This window comes from Athalia rosae, chromosome 3 (assembly GCF_917208135.1).
Source record: "Athalia rosae chromosome 3, iyAthRosa1.1, whole genome shotgun sequence".
NCBI lineage: Eukaryota > Metazoa > Arthropoda > Insecta > Hymenoptera > Athaliidae > Athalia > Athalia rosae.
Genome location: NC_064028.1, coordinates 9,814,489 through 9,832,718, shown reverse-complemented (window position 1 = coordinate 9,832,718; position 18,230 = coordinate 9,814,489). Strand labels below are relative to the sequence as shown.

At 36.2% G+C, this 18,230-nt stretch overlaps 5 protein-coding genes across 10 annotated transcripts; 3 read left to right on the top strand and 2 right to left on the bottom strand.

The window, feature by feature from the left end:
* Positions 1 to 63: 63 nt before the first annotated feature.
* LOC105692231 lies at positions 64 to 3,314 on the bottom strand. 4 transcript variants are annotated; one of them, XM_012411297.3, is made up of 6 exons: positions 2,767 to 3,297; positions 2,367 to 2,694; positions 1,613 to 2,271; positions 972 to 1,544; positions 657 to 894; positions 65 to 577 (listed from the first exon to the last, which is right to left on the bottom strand). In XM_012411297.3, the coding sequence occupies exons 1-6, from the start codon at positions 2,916 to 2,918 to the stop codon at positions 299 to 301; spliced, it is 2,229 nt and encodes a 742-aa protein (XP_012266720.2). In that variant the 5' UTR covers positions 2,919 to 3,297; the 3' UTR covers positions 65 to 298. The 4 variants fall into 4 exon arrangements, with proteins under 4 accessions (XP_048508232.1, XP_012266720.2, XP_048508233.1 ...); XM_048652275.1 differs by having other exon boundaries at positions 64 to 577; positions 2,367 to 3,299; XM_048652276.1 differs by having other exon boundaries at positions 2,502 to 3,298.
* Positions 3,315 to 3,390: 76 nt separating this feature from the next.
* LOC105692232 (protein phosphatase 1L-like) lies at positions 3,391 to 6,063 on the top strand. 2 transcript variants are annotated; one of them, XM_012411299.3, is made up of 7 exons: positions 3,391 to 3,925; positions 4,024 to 4,212; positions 4,280 to 4,591; positions 4,697 to 4,856; positions 4,973 to 5,103; positions 5,198 to 5,505; positions 5,607 to 6,063. In XM_012411299.3, the coding sequence occupies exons 1-7, from the start codon at positions 3,644 to 3,646 to the stop codon at positions 5,686 to 5,688; spliced, it is 1,464 nt and encodes a 487-aa protein (XP_012266722.2). In that variant the 5' UTR covers positions 3,391 to 3,643; the 3' UTR covers positions 5,689 to 6,063. The 2 variants fall into 2 exon arrangements, with proteins under 2 accessions (XP_012266722.2, XP_012266723.2); XM_012411300.3 differs by having other exon boundaries at positions 3,392 to 3,925; positions 4,030 to 4,212.
* Positions 6,064 to 6,208: 145 nt separating this feature from the next.
* Positions 6,209 to 12,454, top strand: LOC105692233 (CDK5 and ABL1 enzyme substrate 2). Of its 2 annotated transcripts, XM_012411303.3 has the most exons (10): positions 6,209 to 7,100; positions 8,110 to 8,487; positions 8,597 to 8,720; positions 8,824 to 8,951; positions 9,307 to 9,345; positions 10,121 to 10,206; positions 10,289 to 10,398; positions 10,507 to 10,613; positions 10,691 to 10,895; positions 10,975 to 12,454. In XM_012411303.3, exons 1-10 carry the CDS (start codon positions 6,661 to 6,663, stop codon positions 11,113 to 11,115), a joined length of 1,758 nt encoding a protein of 585 aa, XP_012266726.2. In that variant the 5' UTR covers positions 6,209 to 6,660; the 3' UTR covers positions 11,116 to 12,454. The 2 variants fall into 2 exon arrangements, with proteins under 2 accessions (XP_012266726.2, XP_012266727.2); XM_012411304.3 differs by lacking the exon at positions 9,307 to 9,345.
* Positions 12,266 to 15,916, bottom strand: LOC112694821 (radial spoke head 10 homolog B-like). The gene is made up of 14 exons (XM_048651942.1): positions 15,759 to 15,916; positions 15,462 to 15,714; positions 15,213 to 15,388; positions 14,928 to 15,134; positions 14,755 to 14,858; positions 14,576 to 14,662; positions 14,361 to 14,508; positions 14,079 to 14,296; positions 13,657 to 14,001; positions 13,370 to 13,579; positions 13,188 to 13,307; positions 12,955 to 13,122; positions 12,778 to 12,896; positions 12,266 to 12,715 (listed from the first exon to the last, which is right to left on the bottom strand). The coding sequence occupies exons 1-14, from the start codon at positions 15,914 to 15,916 to the stop codon at positions 12,644 to 12,646; spliced, it is 2,385 nt and encodes a 794-aa protein (XP_048507899.1). The 3' UTR covers positions 12,266 to 12,643.
* A 255-nt stretch (positions 15,917 to 16,171) lies between these two features.
* LOC105692196 lies at positions 16,172 to 17,708 on the top strand. Its single transcript, XM_048651941.1, has 4 exons — positions 16,172 to 16,189; positions 16,258 to 16,358; positions 16,429 to 16,673; positions 16,803 to 17,708. Exons 1-4 carry the CDS (start codon positions 16,172 to 16,174, stop codon positions 17,165 to 17,167), a joined length of 729 nt encoding a protein of 242 aa, XP_048507898.1. The 3' UTR covers positions 17,168 to 17,708.
* The last annotated feature ends 522 nt before the right edge of the window (positions 17,709 to 18,230 follow it).

The window sequence follows — 18,230 nt, the reverse complement described above, 5'->3', positions numbered from 1 at the left end:
CTAATGTGGGGAAATTCAAACAAATTTCTAGCAATTACAATTTCGCTTTTAATAAAATGTATGTATACTATATTTGTCATGTCTATTTTAGCTTTTTTTAAAGATACAAAATATATCTTATAGCTCCCTCAAGATTTATATATTCTATTTACATTGATTTGAATCGTAATTCATCAGAAAATTCTTTTGATTTTAAATATGTATACAATTTTATCAAGGGGATAGTTATAAATAAATATTACAAAATATGTTGAAACCAAAAAATAAATTGATAACGTAATTAAGGATGATAAATCAGTTATTGATTCATGCATTTTGTTTTACTATACTGTTCCAGCGGCTGGAGTTCCGCATTCGTGATTGAATCTAAGATCCAAACCTCCTTCACTCCTCCCCGACCCACAATGATTTTGGCTTCCTCTGGGTTTGCAGTTACATGACCACCAGCGACACGAATAAGTTCTTTTAAAACCGACGTTGGGGTAGACGTTCCTTCTTTGATGTGGATTAAACCGCATGTGAGAAATAATTCCGAGACATACGCTGCACCAAATAATTTTCTTTCCCTACGACTTTCCTGTTGAAATAAACGGAGGATGAGCGGGGGTTGTTAAGATGAAAATATTGTTCTTAAATTTATGTTTCAAGAATTTAACCTGTACAGCTTTGGAAAAACTAGTAAGTTCATATTTTTCAGGATCAATCCATTTTCCAGCTTTTTGAGATTCAGAGATCCATTGAAAAGTCACCAGCCAACAACCTCTAAGAATGCCGTGCAGCATATTCACTGTTCGTATACCTTTGCAAACGACGTGCGTCGTGTAACGGGTAACGATTTTTTCAAGCTTAGCTGATCCAAGAGTCATCACAACACTCTTCAGTAATACCTTCTGCCTGTAAAATATAATAAAAAACAGTCCTGTGCATTGAACAAGCTTCTAAGAGATATTCCAATATAACAGGTTATTTACGCGATTGGCAATCCAGTTGCAACAATTATTATTTTAGGTCGAGTCATTCGATGTTTACGTTGAGTCATAAGCATTTTTGGTTCAAAATCATCCAGGGACGTTTTTTCCAAAGCTAAGCTGATCTCGTTACAACTATCAGGCACTGTACCGAAATTTCCGTTCAATTGGTTCCACAAATCACAATCTGCGATTTTTTTAATGATAATCTTTTTAGCCTTTATTCTTCTTATCTTTTTAGCTTTCTTTGGTACAGGGTCTATTTCTTCCATATCATTGTCACTTTCTGACAAGGTTTCATTTCTTTTAGCAATTGCCTTTGTATCACTAATTGATTTGGCTGTTTTATTCAACCTCTTTCTTCTCCGTCTCTTAGGTAATGGGCGCTTTCCTGGCACTATTTTGACTGAGACTGGAGATAAGTCTACCACTTCTGACATACGTAATCTCAATAATTTTTTTTTTTTTTTAACTTGTTTACTGGGAGAGTCCTTAGGTGGGGTCTGGTTGTTATGTTGAGACTTATGATCACTGATATTCAGATGAGAACTTCTATTCCCGATATCTTCACACGACCTATAATAGGATGAAGAAAATAACTCTTGTTCGGACTTCCATAAAATTTAACAGTCTGTTTAACTCACCAGGTATTTGTCGAATCAATATCATTCTGTAGACGAGTCTTTTGACTACTTGCTGTATGAGATTTCCTCAGAGATTTCTTGCCATCCGTTTTTGTCTTTTCGGATAACAAGGTATTATGATCATTTAATTGTTCAGATTCTGGGTTGATGCTAGTAATGTTTGTATCCTGCGCATCACTAGCTGAATCTTCACGTTCTATGACAGCTGAAGTGACCATGATAGAATGTGTCGGTACATTATCCTCTGAAGATTGCAAATTAAGGTGGTAAACATTTTTGCTATGATTTTGAGCAACATCATGTTCGCGGGATATAATTTCGGTGACTTCATTAGGGTCATAGAGGCTATTGTTTGGCTTGACACTAAACCTTGAGTCCAAAGAAGTATTCACATTCAAGGAAGTGCCCGCTGAGTTCATACTATCTTGTTCAGTTTCTGAAATTATTGTTGCACAACCTATTCTATTTTCCTCATATCTGGAGTTATCTGTATCTTGAACAACGTTTGATGAATCGTAATTTATACCACTATCATTGCTACGTGAATGCAGAGTATTTTCAATACTTGGGTTGACATGTGGGATGATTCCCCCTTGTACCTCTGTGATATCCATAGAAGTTTCAACAAGTATAGTTGCTGATTGGGAGAATATTTCACCCTGTTGAACAAAATTCAGTATTGTATATTAAAGTCCTGAATCTTTTTTTATTTCAGAGAAAATTAAGGATTAAAAGCTAATACACTAAAACCTACTTCAAGTGGAACGCGGACATCTTCTAAAAGGTGTGAAAGCCTGGTATTTTCAGAAGGTACCAAATTTACGAAAGGCTCTTGACTTCCAATTAGTTTTCTATTTTCACAGGTTACAGGTATTCTGGTTAAACTTACAATCGCAGGTTTGATTGTGTCTAGATGTTTTCTTCTTGCATCGGACTCCCTCTTTTTTTCCACAGAAATAATACTTTCACAATCCAGCACCCTTGGCTCGACAGCTTGTATTGCCTCACCCATGTTACTAACATCATTCTTAATCAGTCCACTGAACCTTCTTCGCAAAGAGCGCTTTCGCACCGTTACATTCCTAAATGAAGACATAATAGGAGCTGCGTTTGGTGAAAGGACGGTATTTTCCAAGGAATCAGAATTAGCATACCATGTTGGTGAGAAAGAATCGATACTTTCATTTTCTGGAGATACTGTTGTGTTCGATACGTAGCTCAAGTTTACGTTCAAGGATGTTCGACGACTCCTGGATATACTTGCGCTGTCCAACGCACTCGCTTTCTTTCTCTTATGTGGGATCATATTCTCTGAAGATTATTGACAGTTACCATTGTGGAGTTCTATAATTTTTTCCGACAAATACTATCTTGGTAATTTATTTTGTCATTGTTTGAAATATTACTCCCCAACTGCTATGGCCAGAGATATGACCTCTCGTCAGCAGCGGTTTTCTGTGGGCTCATTTCGAGGTTACCATATACAAAATTGGAGAAATATTGACGAACACCTCGGCATTTATTCATAGCGTATGACTCCGCAGCTCAACTCCAGATTTCCAAACACCAAAGTTGAAATTGGAAATAATAATATCATAAGCGCCGATATCCATCATCGGCGTAACTATACGATGCTGACATACCACTGATCACTACTAATCTCACAACTTCCAGCTTCATCCAGCTTTGATCCAACTTTGACATTCATAAGATAGGGTATATCTAAATGCTCTCACTGAACGCTGGCGCTCACCGGCATTTGCTTGCAGTTCGTATGTACGTTTTTGAGCATATAATAGCAGAGAAGAGAGTCACGTCTGTACGTTTAAAAATAATTGCCCGGGATTTGCAAATTTAATTCCAGTATCTCTGTTGAGTGTGACGTGGTGTATTGAGAAATAGCTAGCTGGTCTGGGATGAGAAATTATAACAATATCAGTAAAACTAGTTGTAATAACCCCAAATAAGACCAAGGGGAACTTCTGTGGTACAAAAAGGACAATTTGAGTCCAGGGTAGTTGGCAGCTTAGTATGGAGGATGAATTGGAAGACAAAGTGTTGTATCAAACTTATGCATCGCATATGAAACTCATATCTAAATTTGCTGTAGGCATTCCTACAGGGTTCAACACTGGCACTAATACACCAATTGGATACCTTTGGAGAATCATGCGTCTCTACATCCTTAAACCTGAGATATTAGTCTGCGGATTAGCTCTTGTTCTCGTTCTCTTCTCACTTCAGACCGTTGATTTATGGAGTAGAACACTGTTGGATAAAATTCAGTACTCTTTTGGCTGGTCAACTTCCACGGTATAAAAGAACTGTCATTAACTCATTGACTTGAATCAAGAAGTCTTGAAAACTTCTATGAGATCCTAGGTTTTTATTTATCTAAGGTAAATTGCAAGTTTCAGTTTTTGGTAAGCAGTTCTGTAAACAATGGAGAAAAGCTCAGTTGGGAATTAACAGAAGGTTACATATCTGCATATGCTGTACAAGGGCGAAGAGCGAGGATGGAAGATCGTTTTGTAGTTAACGATAACATCAATGGCACCGGAGTCTCGTTGTTTGCAATTTTTGATGGGCATGGTGGAGAAGTAAGTCACGTACATGAGTATCTGAGGTTTAGTAGTAGCATCTCAACTCAATGCTTCTGCTTTCTAGTTTGCTGCTGATTATGCCAGGGACAAATTAATACCTAATATTAATGACAAGATTATTGAGTTGAAGAATATAATTGCTGGAACGCCTACGGAATTCGAAACAGAAAAGATAGAGCCTACAGTCAAAGCTGAATCGAAAAATGATGATACATTTAAAAAAGGTGACAGCTCTAATGCCAGAGAGCGCCGCAAGTCCTTTCGCAAGACCATGAGCACCTCACTAACTGATGAATCTATCAAGAACTATGCTGGTATTACTGATCCTGAATTGCTTAGTAAATTGGACAGTCTTACGCGCCCAATTACCAGAGAGGAAAGTTATTGGAATCATGATGAATTGCGAGATCTTGACAGAATCTTGACATGAAACTGCAATGTTATTGGATGCTTATGTTAACCGATTTCATTCCATTATTAGGTGAGACCCAGTCGAATGGATGCAAACCCATCTCCAAAAATCAACGCTGCTGCATATATTGATGGTGATAATATAAACTATGCTAGACTATTGACGGATGAAGTTCTTGCAGTGGATAGGCTTCTGATAGATGGTGCAAAGAAGAATATGGATATTGCTGGTGATTATTTTGGAATGACAAGCTTCCAAGTTTCACTATAATCCCCTTATCGTTCCATAAAAAAAAAAAAAAATTTTATATCATTACAATGCAGAAACTACCAAATTCGATTTCAGGCACTACAGCCCTGATAGCGTTGCTGGAAGATAGTAAACTTATCGTGGCCAATGTTGGGGATTCCCGCGGAGTGATGTGTGATGGCAAGGGAAATGCCATACCCCTATCGTTTGATCACAAGCCACAACAAGTGAGAAATGAAAAATAATTCCAGATTGGAAAATCAATAGGACCGCGATTTTCTTTCATTTTACAGTGAAATTAATAGCACTACATATTCACAGCAAAGAGAAAGTAAGAGGATCAAGGAAGCAGGAGGTTTCATTGCATTTAATGGCGTCTGGAGAGTTGCAGGTATCTTAGCAACGTCCAGGGCCCTTGGAGATTATCCTCTGAAGGATAAAAAGCTTGTGATTGCTGATCCTGATATTTTATCATTTGATTTAACCTATCACAATCCAATGTTTCTCATTCTGGCATCAGACGGGCTCTGGGATACATTTAGTAACGAGGAAGCTGTTGCATTTATTAAGGAACACATTAATGAGCCTTACTATGGTGCCAAAAGTATTACGCTACAGAGTTATTACAGGTATATCATAATTTCGTTCATAAACAAAAACACTGACTTTTTTGCCATGCGCTGCATCTGTGTAGCTAAATTTTACTATTTGTTTTGGTATGACGTTGCAGAGGATCATTGGATAACATCACAGTGGTTGTGATTAACTTAAAAGATCGTAAATACAGTGTGGCAACAGCAAAAAGAACATAGTCCACTTACAAGTTTGTAGCATTGGATTTTCAAACATTATCAAACGAATACCCAGCATTCAGATTCCCTAGTCATGAATCTAGCTACCAGACCTACACCTCGTGCAGCCTGAGGTGCAGGTAGCACCTTAGATTTTCGATAATAGAAATTCAATTTTTATTACATATTACGTGTTGTCACAGATTAGCAAATGAGAATATTTACCTGTTTTATTATTTCGTTGTAAGATTGTGAATTTATTGAAGAGAAAATTTTGTATTGGGGCATTTTAATGAGTATATTGTTGACTCATCTTCGAGCTAGCAGTCTATTTTATATTCTGAACGCTGCTGTATTGTCTTCCTGGCTTAGTAAATATTATGTATATTTGTAACAGCCTTTATTCTCTTAATGCTTAACCGTTCAATTTTGTCATTCATGTTTTTTCCAAACTCAATGCAACAAATGACATTATCCATGCCGCATTCAAAATTTTAGAGAATTCGTGTATGGGGTATTTTGGTAACTTAATGTAGCTCAGTTGCTTGAACTGATACTACAAACGTTTACCCTGACTTTGATGTAAGTCTGAATTCGTTGACAGCTTCATAGCGCTTAGTGGCTCCTTTTCTACTTGGTTTGTGGTAATCAGTTTCAGTTCGTTAGAATAGGACGACAAGTATCGGTGCATAGGTTAATAGGGACAATACACAAGTTATCGGTTCGTCGTTGCGTGAAGAAATTTAATAAAAATGCGAGGTTTTACGTACTTGAATTTCGACGCTTCTGGCGCTGATACTTCAATAAATATGAGGACTAAATGTGTGCGTTATAACAACCAATTTTGATCTTTACTTTTCAAGTTCAAACTCCAAGTACACGACACTCTCTCCCACCGTTTAAGAGTTGTAAGAGAATTTAGCACAAATTGCATTACAAATACCTGAGTTTCCTAATTTTGAAATTCTTGAGTAATTGTTCAGTCTGTATGGGATGGCAACAGCCTTAAAAAAAAATCACTCCCGTCGAAGGCTCGCTGCTTTAACGTTTCTTTCTAATATATCCCTCGATGGAAGTCACAGGGATACAAAGCTCGCTATTCTTGCTCGAAATGCCGTCTTCCATCGCAGAACCTTGAGTGACACTCGTCATGTGAATGGAGATGCTGTGGTGCGTGCTGACGCCGAACCATCATTGGATGAGGGTACTGACGGCTTGGTTATAGAGCCTTCAGTCGTTCCTAAATGTGTAAAACCAGTCTCATCTTCTCCTCCAGTCCGTAAAGTACTTGAGCAACATTCATTCAGCTCAGATTCTGAGGGTCCTTTAACTCCAGCAAAAGTCGTAGCTACAGCTACTGCAGTCTTTGTCGATCAGGAGCGGTCAAACCTCCAACATATGCCACCTGGTACTCATGGTCCTTTCAGAGATCGGTGAGAATTATTTTTTTCAATCCTTCGGTGTTATGTATACTTGAAAATCACAGGAGATGCATAATAATCAAAATATTGTATGTAGCAAGTTCAATGAAAATTATGTGATACATTTTGCATTCTTTGGCAGATTTAATCAAGTCCAATGCACTGCGTCTGTAATAAAGACTATGCATTTTTATTCTTGGCAATCACTTGAAATTTATTGTTATGTTTGTAGCCAGATGAATATATATTATGTAATAAACCAGTGTTATCAGAATGCATACAACATATGATAAAGTGAAAAGTAAATGGCATTGTGTAATTAACGTTTCCAGCTTAGTAAGTCTGGAGTCAATCTCTTATCAATAATAGGTGGTAAATAGTTAGCGCTGATATTTGTGCTTATTGTTACTATCGAGTCCAGTTGGGCTCTATATATCTTATTACAATGATCAATCATGAAAAAATGATAAGTTATCCCGACCACTCAACTAGATTTATTCAATGTGGATTATTAAATATCTTTGGTTTTGAGGCATTTTGCTAAAATAAATCGACCAAACTTCATCTTCCTGCAGCTGATCTAAAAGAGGAATCATTACATTCATTTGATCCTCTTTTCAATGTTATTAATCACATCAATTCTATGATTAGGCTACAAATTTTTTATAGATTGTCCTAGACCTGAGATATGGTAAAATGGCTCAATGCCAGCATGCGTTTCTGTGCAGGGAAATTGTATTATTAGACGACCTTTCTTCAATTTTATTCCAACTGGTCCATTCATGAATAACTGATTATATCTAGCATTTATTGAGAATAATATTGGATTGATTTCATAATTGAACTAATCGTACAAAGAGTGGGCAAACTTCAACAAAATGTGTTTTTGCCTCAAAGTTGTTTGATAATTGGTCTGCATGTGAATATCTGCATAAATGATGAAATGAACGCTTGTATTTGGAAAGTGATTTAAAAGAGATGACTTGTTTTATGAATCCCTAATTCATGAATCATTATGCAGGACTGGGACAGCAGGCAGTGAATATTCACTGCCTGAAAGGCGAGTTGGATCCTTGCAACATAAGAAAAGAATTATTCATCAGACTTCGACGCTCTCGGAAGATATCAAGCACCATCATAACAGCAGCAATGAAAGCATTGGCTCTCTCCGTTCAAAGTCACAATCATCTAGACCAAAATCAAAAGCACTTAACAATATATTATCAAACTGTTCAAATACCAACATTATCCCTGAGGTGACCAAAGAGTTACGTATGATGCAACGTCCATTCATTGGTCACAAATTTGGCAACGATAGGCTGGTTCTGGTATCTGCCAAGAGAGTTCCGTTCCTCGTATTCTCTTCTCTTCCTTATAATAAAGGACCACGCTCTGGGTGGTGAGAAGAGCTTAATGACTTCTTTTCATTAACATGAATCAATGAGAATAATTCTCAAGTTTTACTTTAATTCAATTAGCGTGACTGAGATTATAATCATTCAATGTAGGTCCGAACTTCGTAAAGATACTGGACGTAGAAGGAACACTTCTGGACCGCGACCACTGTCTGCCATCAATGATAATTTGGATCCTTTTGGTTTACTGGGTATAGAACGTGGTAAAGATGGCCAGGTAATCATAAACTACACTCGAATCAAATAAGCACACTCTTGTTCAATTGTTATACAGATAATGTAAATAATAGATTTTAACATTATAATGTCTGTTTCATCAGGAGATATCATACGGACAACTTCTGGTACCATCGAGACAATTTTCAAAGGATCGAAAGGGATATGGAAATGATAACGAAGCTATGGACATGATGCATGCAATTCCAGCTAAGCATATCGTAGCAGCAAGGTAGGATTTAAAGAAAAGACATAATATACATAAATATGTTTAGAAGCTGTTATTTTGCATTTGTTTGAAGTTTGAGCCTGTGCTGCTTGACAATGATATTTTGATAACGAATAATCCAGCTTTGTATAGTTTTTCTTAGTTTATTTTTATTTTTATTTTTTTTTTTTGAACAAAACTTGATATGGATGTAATCAGACGATATCAAAACATCTCTCACGTTCTCTTCAGCAATCAATCAAATATTCTTTTCATTGAATATCAAACTCTATCAAATAATCATTGATTCAGACATTATCACCAGACTTACTACTGTAAATATCACGTACGTTCTATTCGGTCATCAATCTTGTTACAGGACAAAAACTATAACTTGGAACATGGACTATAATAAATGGTAAAACTTTAATATACTAAGCATCACGAGTAGTTGGAACACCTACAGTAGAACAATTTTCTTACATTTCAACTACTAATCATGATTGATAAGAACTTTAATATGAAAGTTAAATTATCTACCTATTGTTCATTTTCGACTAACCAATTATCAGAATATAAATGTGACAACACGATCTATAAGAATTAGCACATGAAACTCATACAATTAATGTTTCAATTATCCTTGTCTTACTTTTTTCATCTACGAGTAGACATGATTCATTTCATCATACGTTTCTTCAGTTTCAGACTCATATTTTTTTGCAAATTGTACTGATCCCTTCTGAAAAAGTACTTCTTTAGATTCCAGACTGCATGAGAATATTTTTCTTACCTTCCATCTCCCCTATTTATTTTAGGGAATTATTACAATTAGGTTCAAAGATAATAGATATCTCATTGTTGGAATTATTATTTATTTTCAAAACTAGGTTGAGAAGACATTGATTTGTGTAAACGTATGAACGTTCCAATCCTTGCCTCCCAGTTTATCTCCTGTATCCGATACCTGCCACTATATATATCAAATTAGATTGGGTGAGTAATTCGTCACTTTGGATGTATGTAGTATGTGTTTTATTACAAAAAAATAATTTTCCAATAAATAATCTGGGTTTTTTCATTGTCATTTAATTTGCTGCTGTGGTGATGAGTTATTTCAAGATGGGCCAAAACTAATTCGTAACTTAATAAAACGTAACTTAAGAGTACTTTGATGAAATACTTTGCTTCAGGTGCTTGTCATATGATGCGGCTGCTCATCGAGCTCCTCACGTTATTCCTGGATCCCCACCATTGTCATATAATGCAGATGTTAAAGGTAATACACGATATTCAAGTTGACCCATTTAATATGTGCATTGGATAATTTCAATTTTGTTAGTGTTAATGTTCAATTTCAGCATACGAGTGGGAGGATCATACACCAATGCAATATAATCCAAACTTGCTAGATGATCCTGAATTGATTGCTGGAAAACATCGCACGCTACTTACATTTACGTCATACATGGTAAATGATATACCCACAATGAATGTTACAAATCAGGTAGCACGTAGATTCGTGTAATAGCAAACGTAACGAAAGAGAAGATAAGATCTTTGTGTTTCATTTTTGCAGACGTCTGTTATCGATTACGTGAGGCCGTCTGATCTCAAAAAGGAACTCAACGACAAATTTAAAGAAAAGTTTCCGCATATACAACTCACTTTGAGTAAACTTAGAAGGCAAGACGAAGTTTTGAATTAGTTTATTTATTGTATTAAGAATTCCCCTTCAAAAATGTTACACTTACAATTTCCAGTTTGAAACGAGAGATGCGGAAGATATGCAAACTTGAATATGGCATGGATCTTTTGACAGTGGCTACAGCGTACGTTTACTTTGAAAAACTAATCCTCCGAAACGTCGTTACAAAACAAACGAGAAAACTTTGCGCTGGAGCATGTTTATTGCTCGCAGCAAAACTGAACGACGTCAAAGGTGACGTGCTGAAGTCACTCATCGAGGTTATTACATTAATTGAACAGCAGTAATAAACAACCTGGTAATTGCAAATGGTTGATGAATTTTCTAAATATGTTACAGAGGACCGAAAGTATCTTTCGTTTAAACCGCAAAGAGCTGATAACTTCGGAGTTTGCTGTTCTCGTGGCATTAGAATTCGGATTACATTTGCCAACCTGGGAAGTTTTTCCACATTATCAACGCCTCATGTATGAGTCTTGACCTTCTCCTATACCGTTGCTATTGATAAATCGGTCAAGAACATTCTCTTCTTAGTATTGAGAAAAAGCTATAAATAAAATGCATTTGTAGAGTTTATAAAAAATTTATGAACAATCGAAAGAAACAAAATACCAGATCCTCGACCAGGTCAGACTTTCAGATTATCTATAAAAATAATATTTGGTCAAAACATCATTGCGCCGGGTGCTAAATAGGTACAACCTTGCTTTGCATAACTAAATTATCTGTTGCATATCAGCTGATGTGATTATTAGGCGCAATTGGAAGATTGATTTACTTAACTGGCACTTTTTTCACCAACTTGTCTATTCTCTGAACATTTTTTTTTCAACTTTTGAATATTCAGATTATTGTACTATCATTGTTATTATTATTTTTATGATGAACGTACCTGCGTACGAATGTACAATGGGTATAGTGGACCGACATGTTATACCACCGTGAAAAAAAAAGAGACATCAAAATGCATGTAAGATGCAAGCGTACTTTTAATGTCTATGACGAGGAATATGCTCTTTTAGTCAATAACTTTATACTCAATATACTACGTAGCTTAATAACTAGATATTTCGAAATTGAATAGTTTTATAAAAAAAAAATATCTACTGTTTATTAGATATTATATTTGTAAGAAATTTTAATGTTGAAAATTGTTGTTGAGATTTCACTAAGTCAAAAAAATGTCAACAGATTGTTCCAGCTTATCATTTGGTGCACTGGATTTATTTTTACATAAATTAATTCGTTGCACAGAAAATGATTTAGAGTTAGTGAATTTGTGTGGTAAAGTCATTGTATGTTCGTACTTAACAATGAAGGAGATTGCTCTGATTTGTGATATTGATTCTGATAAACACCTTTTGAACCATAATTCTGAATGTGGTTTTGCTTAACAGTTTGTTCGTTTCGAAGTTATAACAATACAGATATATATTCGCTAAATATGCTATTTTGTATGATGGGGAAATACTTTTAATCACCAGTGCCATATACATAGGTAAACTCATGTATATTTTTATTGGGTTATGTTATTAGGTATTTGTTTCGAAATCGGATTCACAAATTATATTCACACGAAATTAATGCGTATTATACTTGAAGAAATGCATTCTAGTCTGTTGATCGTAAATATATTTTTTTTCGTTCAAAATTTTTATTGTAGCAATGTTGACAATTGATATTCTGGATCGATAGCATGGTACTTATAGTTTACGTACTTTATTATTCGCTTATATACTGGATATCTATTATATTTGAGAACATACATTTTGTGGAATAACATATGTACTTACGTGAATAAATTTCATGTAAAAAGAGAGAGCTTCCAACGTTTGCAGATTATGTCAGAATAATTCCAATACCTTCTACTATAATTGGGTCAACTTTTAGACGGTCTTGGAAGTTCTCAATGACACTGGCGTTTAGACCGCATAAAATAGAAATTCTGAAAACGTGTTTCGGATTAAGCATTTGCCACTGCATCCACTTTCCCAGACATTTTTTGGGCCTATAGTTTCTGGGTGTAGATCAACACCTGTGCAGCTTCCAGGACTATTTCATAAAATTCGAGAAATGTCAGCTGCAACATACATTCAATAATGCTCAATCAGTGGTCTTTGATATATTCTCAATCCATTTTACCTCGTAATTCATATTGATGATCGTCCCGCTTTCCTGGTCTATTATAGATGGACATATTTTTGCCATTATAGATATCATCTGTGGAGCTCCGATGTGCCGTAGAGCTAATAATTCAGATGCTGAAACAAATGGGTCGTAAATTCATTCAGAGACTTTATCCTATTCTGTGTGATTTACCTAAATGATCTATAGATACTGTCGTAAAGCTCCTAGAATCAGTTGTTTGAGGTGCTGGAATGTAAGTAACTTTTTCGCCGATAGTAATAGCGTTTATCCCATTTACCAAGTGTACCGGAATCTTGATGTCTACTTTTACTCGAGATAGAGGCTCTGGAACGCTGGTACCTGAAAATAATTTTAGCTCTTCATAAATGAATATATTTCTATGAATTTCGGCATCAACTGATCACCTTTCACAATGCAAGTTGCTTGAAGAAATGTTTTTGCTGAATGCGGTTCTCCGATATCGCAGTACAATTGATAGACGGAATAAATCGGCAATAAATCTCGATAGGTACTCCAGATATTTCCTAACAAATAGAGCTACTGAAGTTACTGGAATTGAAGCAGCTTTGAAATTTGAGAAACTTACCAATATGCTTTCCAGCGTTGGGTATAATATCATTAACAATCAGCCGATACAACCCACCAGCTAGATTTCCACGCACAGCTTCCGTTTCAATGTCACCCAATTTTGTATAAAGATGCCACGAAACTTCTAGTAGCATGTGAATAAATTGCCAGATTTCGATTCTTTCGAAAGGGTGATAAGGAGCTTCGATGAAGGTCGCTTTGTTAAATGCTACGTATGAATTATTGTTATTGGATTCGATCTGAAAAATATGACTTGTAACACAGAATATCGCTAAGTATACTGACCGATCATCCGTTCGAATTGCACCAAGCTGATGCCTTTTTTATGAAGCCCGCAGTCTCGCATTAGCTGCCAAAGTGCCATTTTACCCATCGAAAAGTGGCGGTAACTTTTCGTCTTTTCGTAGCAATATAATTTAGCATATTGTTCATATATCTTTCGTAATATGAGCATGTGCCTTAACAGACAATTGTAAACCCAGTGTTTTTCGTAATCTTCTTTCGTCCGTTCCCTTTCATTTCCTGAATTTTCCACGCATTTCCTTTCACCAGATGAGCTTGTACCAGCAGAGAGACTTCCTCCAGAACGAGTTTCCGAGCTTACCTCCAACGTTTCCGTAGATTTCCCAACTAGATGATGTTCATTATTTATCATCAGATCTTAGGGAAATGATTCATAATTTCAGTTTCAATTTGATCCAGCGTACCTGACTGATGATTATGCAAACAGGAGCATGCGGACTCATTAGCACACACATGGCATTTGCCAGTTGGGATGACGGTGTGAACAGAAGATTTCTGCGTTTGTCCTGAATTAAATAATCTGTGAACATAATAGGATAACGATACTAAGTGCATGGGTCGCGGAAGTGTCGTTTCCCGAGGCTCTTCGTACTCCACCCTGGATGTTTCGTCAACTGCAGTGCTGTGTAAAAAAAATAATGCTCAGGTCAGAGCATGAACATGTCTCAATTACATATGTTTCTTACTCTGAATAATTTTTTTCCCATTTAGACAGCTCAACATCGTTGGATGGTTTTGAATCTAGTTTTACTACATAAGTTTCATCGCTTTTTAATGGTGTTAAGACGTTGTTTAAAAACAAAGGATCTGCCTTTGTCACAGCGCCACTATTTCCTAAATAATAAAAAGCGCAGCTACGTAAGTAAGGTTTGCATCAAGAAAACTGAAATAATGAACTTACCGATGATTATACCATAGCCATGTTTCTCATTCATGTACCAATTACCAGAATATTTAGCACCGCCAATAGAGTTGAATTTTAAAACTCCTAGGATAGAGTAGAAAATTGGGATATAGTATATCGATATAAATATTGGCGTTGATGAATATGAATTGTAAATGAGAATACGTAAGGTATACCCTGTCCATGTTTTTTTCCGTCGAGCCATTCACCCATATAGCAATTTTCTCGTGGCCAGGAAAGAGATTTATTAAAAAATCCATTCCATATGTACTCTCCATAGCTGCTGGAAGTATGAGACAATCAAATTTTTGTGATCTTTATGACCATGTTATTGTAGATCTAAGCTGACCCATTCATCATTCCATTTTCCCATTCTCCCCGATATACATCTCCATTTGACCAAATCATTGTTCCAAGTCCATGTCTTTGGTCTTCATTCCATTGACCAATGTATCGGGTACCATTTGCCCAATGACGATAACCAGTACCATGTTTTTGATTATTATTCCATTCGCCTTCGTAAAAATCACTGTCTAATTCGTTGTAACGACTGTATCTGTGATAATCGAGAGGTCAATTGGTATGAGTTTGTTCACGAATTGTTATCCTATTCCTTCTAGTTGAATCGATTTACCCTTTTCCATGCTTTCGGCCAATGTACCATTGTCCGATATAAAAACGCTTGTATTCGTGAGATACGAGATTGCCACTGCCATGGCGGTGACCTTTGTAAAATTCACCCTCGTACCAACTATGGTCATTCCATTCAATTCGTCCTTTACCTTGGATCGAATTTTGTTCTAATTGTCCCTAAAGTAATTACGAGATTACTGTTGTCACAAAGTTTTTCAAAGTGAAACAATTACCAAGGTTTCAGCAAAACCTTGTAAGTTTGTCCGAATGCCCATCGATATTCACCATCCCCGTCCATCTGCTTGCAATTCACTTGACCAATGTAAGTGTTATTGTTGGGAAATTTAATTTTAACATGTCCATTATCTAAGCACGATTTCTCAGTTCCTTGCAAGCTGAAATCACATGTATCCAATGATCCTATGCATCTAGTCTTCATCTCAGAATAAGTTTTTAAAGTTGTGTTGATTGTAGTTACTTTGTAAAAAAAGCTTGGATCAAGTCTTCATACAATAAGTGGACGAATTTATCCTTTGAATTATGATACCGCTTAGTATCTGTTGAGCTGATTCTGATTGTCGCAGGTGATTGAGATAACACATTAACCGATGCAGGGATTTGAACTCCTTGCACTCGGCTCTCAGAAACGAGACGTACCTGAGAATTTTCATGACTTATACCGAGACTATTGGCTCTGTTAGTCATATTCTTTAGCGGAAGATTAATCGTTTGTCCTGCATAACCATCTTCAAATAAATCACAGCAGACATGGAAAATTTGAATGTAAAACAAAATATATATAGCGTTATTTTTGTTTTCAGTAATGATTTCAACTACATAAAATCATTTCATTAAACACTTCGATTCGTATCTACCGATGAAAAAATTATACACTTTGCAAATAGTTATAAATATGCATTGGTTGTTTTCCCAGGATAGCTAATACAGTGAATTATGATCATGAAGAATATTAGTAACGTGAGACAGAATTATAATTCAATGTTATTTGTAAAATATGTAGTTACATTTGTAATGTCTTATTACAGTCCGTATTTCCATTGGATGAAATTCAAAAGTCTGATTTAATCGAGCCGTTTAAACTCTCCAGATCAGTAGCCCACAATCCAAAAGTTTTACGATATAATTGGTGAGTTTTAAATTAATTTTTCATACAATTAAATTAATCTTTGAACAAAGATATAGAATTTATTTTGCAGGCAATCGTTGGCTTTGGCGGAACCGAGAGAAAATACGGATTTTAAACCGCCAAATGGCAGTCTGCATAGATCGTCGTACAAAAGACTGGGTCCTGATGAACCAAAAACTGGGATATCAGAGACACATAGAAGACTGAAAGAGATAGATTTAAAGAACGATTATATCTCTATATTCCCACATCGCAGTACGATGAATATGTTTTCCTTTAATCTCACTGAGTGCGTTTGCCATCCAATACGCAATTATTAATTAACTTTCAACGAACTTCAGTTCCTTACATCATCTTACTCCTTCCATTCAAGAGACGAACAGCGAAAGGACACATTGAGAAAGTCTGGCTTCAAGTTATATCCATATAATTATGGGTGTACAGATTATCGCACGACGTCCAAGACCGATTATCCTCTTCATTTCCCTATGAAGCCATGGCCGTCTTCCTCCACAGACAAACCATGGCTGCTTTACAGACGTACAATGTCGTACACGGATGAAGAATTGTCGGAAAGAAATTGCATCGATAAATTTTATGACGAGAATATGAGAATACACAATGAAATTGCTGTCATGAAATTAGAACGGTATCGATCCTACGATCCTATTTCTAAAGAATTCACTGATCCCTGTAAACTTGCTGAATATAAATTTCATGCTTCGAATTATCCAACACTCTTGTCTTTACTACTGCAACAAGAGCGTGTATATCCGATATATTTTTTATCGCTGGCAGGAAGGAAGTGAGCCAGTGAGCCAATTTGATATAGCTATCAGGTTTCTATTTTTCAGTTACACTACGAGGCATAAAACGATTCGCATTAATATTTTATATTATAGATTCATGATCTTCCAAGCTTCCCATTCTAATGAACCTATTGAATCATTGTTGTAAATTGCATTCGATTTTGACCATTGCTAGAACTGAAATGCCCGTTCAAACGATAGAACACCGATAAAACCTTTCGGTTACATATAATTTTTATACCCCAAGTGACCCATAGTTACCTGCGAACAAGTTATAACACTGGGAAAGGGAAGAGGGGAATCCCGCGAAATATGCGGGTACGAAAATTAAGGTACGCATAAGTTTCTCGGAAAATTTATTATTGCGCACCTGCACCGCTAAAAAGATAATGGAAGGATTATCTACCTGATTTTTGTGTTTCGAGAACCGATCAGAGTGTTGACCTGACACAATTTACATATATTGAACTGCAAACGGCAATAAATCCTGACGAATATTTCTTCAACTGCCACAACTGCCTCGGCCGTGCGGAGGTAAAGACGATATAATATCAGTTTTCATGTTATAAAATAAAACGAATAAAACACAGTGTTGAGTGATATGCATGATTTGTCTGCAAATATCCCTTCTAAAATGGATAATACATTACTGGGCGAACCCCCTGCGATATTGGCAGACGCGTGTACGTTGAAAAAAGAAGAGAATTGCGTGAGTGCTACAAAATTACATGACGTTGTTAATTTTTATTTCTGAATTATCAATCCTGAGATGAGAAAATCTTTCTTTTAATTTTTAGTTCTTTCCAAGATGTTCAACCCCAGTTTTTGACCGATGCGTCGGTTCTCGCCCGGTTCTTTATGGGCCAAATGAAAATTCGGGATTCGGAAATGGTGGAAAATGGGCCGAGTACTCAGAGTGGAAAAGACGTTTGCAATTTCCTAAACAGGAGTTATTCAAAGTCAGAGGTCTTTGCAGCGATCAAAACCGAGTTTTTAATCTCCAATTGCAATTCGAGTCGTACGGGATAAAAAACTGCTCCATAGTATCCGGTTATTTCGAATC

Excerpts from the sequence above, each read along its gene's own strand:
- LOC105692231 (XM_048652275.1), bottom strand. The coding sequence starts at position 2,918 with ATGATCCCACATAAGAGAAAGAAAGCGAGTGCGTTGGACAGCGCAAGT. Across the intron at positions 1,545-1,612 it reads ATTGATTCGACAAATACCTG|GTCGTGTGAAGATATCGGGA; the intron begins GTGAGTTAAACA and ends ATCCTATTATAG. Across the intron at positions 895-971 it reads GCAACTGGATTGCCAATCGC|GCAGAAGGTATTACTGAAGA; the intron begins GTAAATAACCTG and ends TATATTTTACAG.
- LOC105692232 (XM_012411299.3), top strand. The coding sequence starts at position 3,644 with ATGGAGGATGAATTGGAAGACAAAGTGTTGTATCAAACTTATGCATCG. Across the intron at positions 4,592-4,696 it reads CGCGCCCAATTACCAGAGAG|GTGAGACCCAGTCGAATGGA; the intron begins GAAAGTTATTGG and ends TTCCATTATTAG. Across the intron at positions 4,857-4,972 it reads GAAGAATATGGATATTGCTG|GCACTACAGCCCTGATAGCG; the intron begins GTGATTATTTTG and ends ATTCGATTTCAG.
- LOC105692233 (XM_012411303.3), top strand. The coding sequence starts at position 6,661 with ATGGCAACAGCCTTAAAAAAAAATCACTCCCGTCGAAGGCTCGCTGCT. Across the intron at positions 8,488-8,596 it reads AAAGGACCACGCTCTGGGTG|GTCCGAACTTCGTAAAGATA; the intron begins GTGAGAAGAGCT and ends CATTCAATGTAG. Across the intron at positions 10,207-10,288 it reads ATATAATGCAGATGTTAAAG|CATACGAGTGGGAGGATCAT; the intron begins GTAATACACGAT and ends GTTCAATTTCAG.
- LOC112694821 (XM_048651942.1), bottom strand. The coding sequence starts at position 15,916 with ATGACTAACAGAGCCAATAGTCTCGGTATAAGTCATGAAAATTCTCAG. Across the intron at positions 13,308-13,369 it reads CAACGCTGGAAAGCATATTG|GAAATATCTGGAGTACCTAT; the intron begins GTAAGTTTCTCA and ends TCTATTTGTTAG. Across the intron at positions 13,123-13,187 it reads AGCAACTTGCATTGTGAAAG|GTACCAGCGTTCCAGAGCCT; the intron begins GTGATCAGTTGA and ends AATTATTTTCAG.
- LOC105692196 (XM_048651941.1), top strand. Across the intron at positions 16,359-16,428 it reads AAAGTTTTACGATATAATTG|GCAATCGTTGGCTTTGGCGG; the intron begins GTGAGTTTTAAA and ends TTTATTTTGCAG. Across the intron at positions 16,674-16,802 it reads TTGCCATCCAATACGCAATT|ATTATCGCACGACGTCCAAG; the intron begins ATTAATTAACTT and ends ATGGGTGTACAG.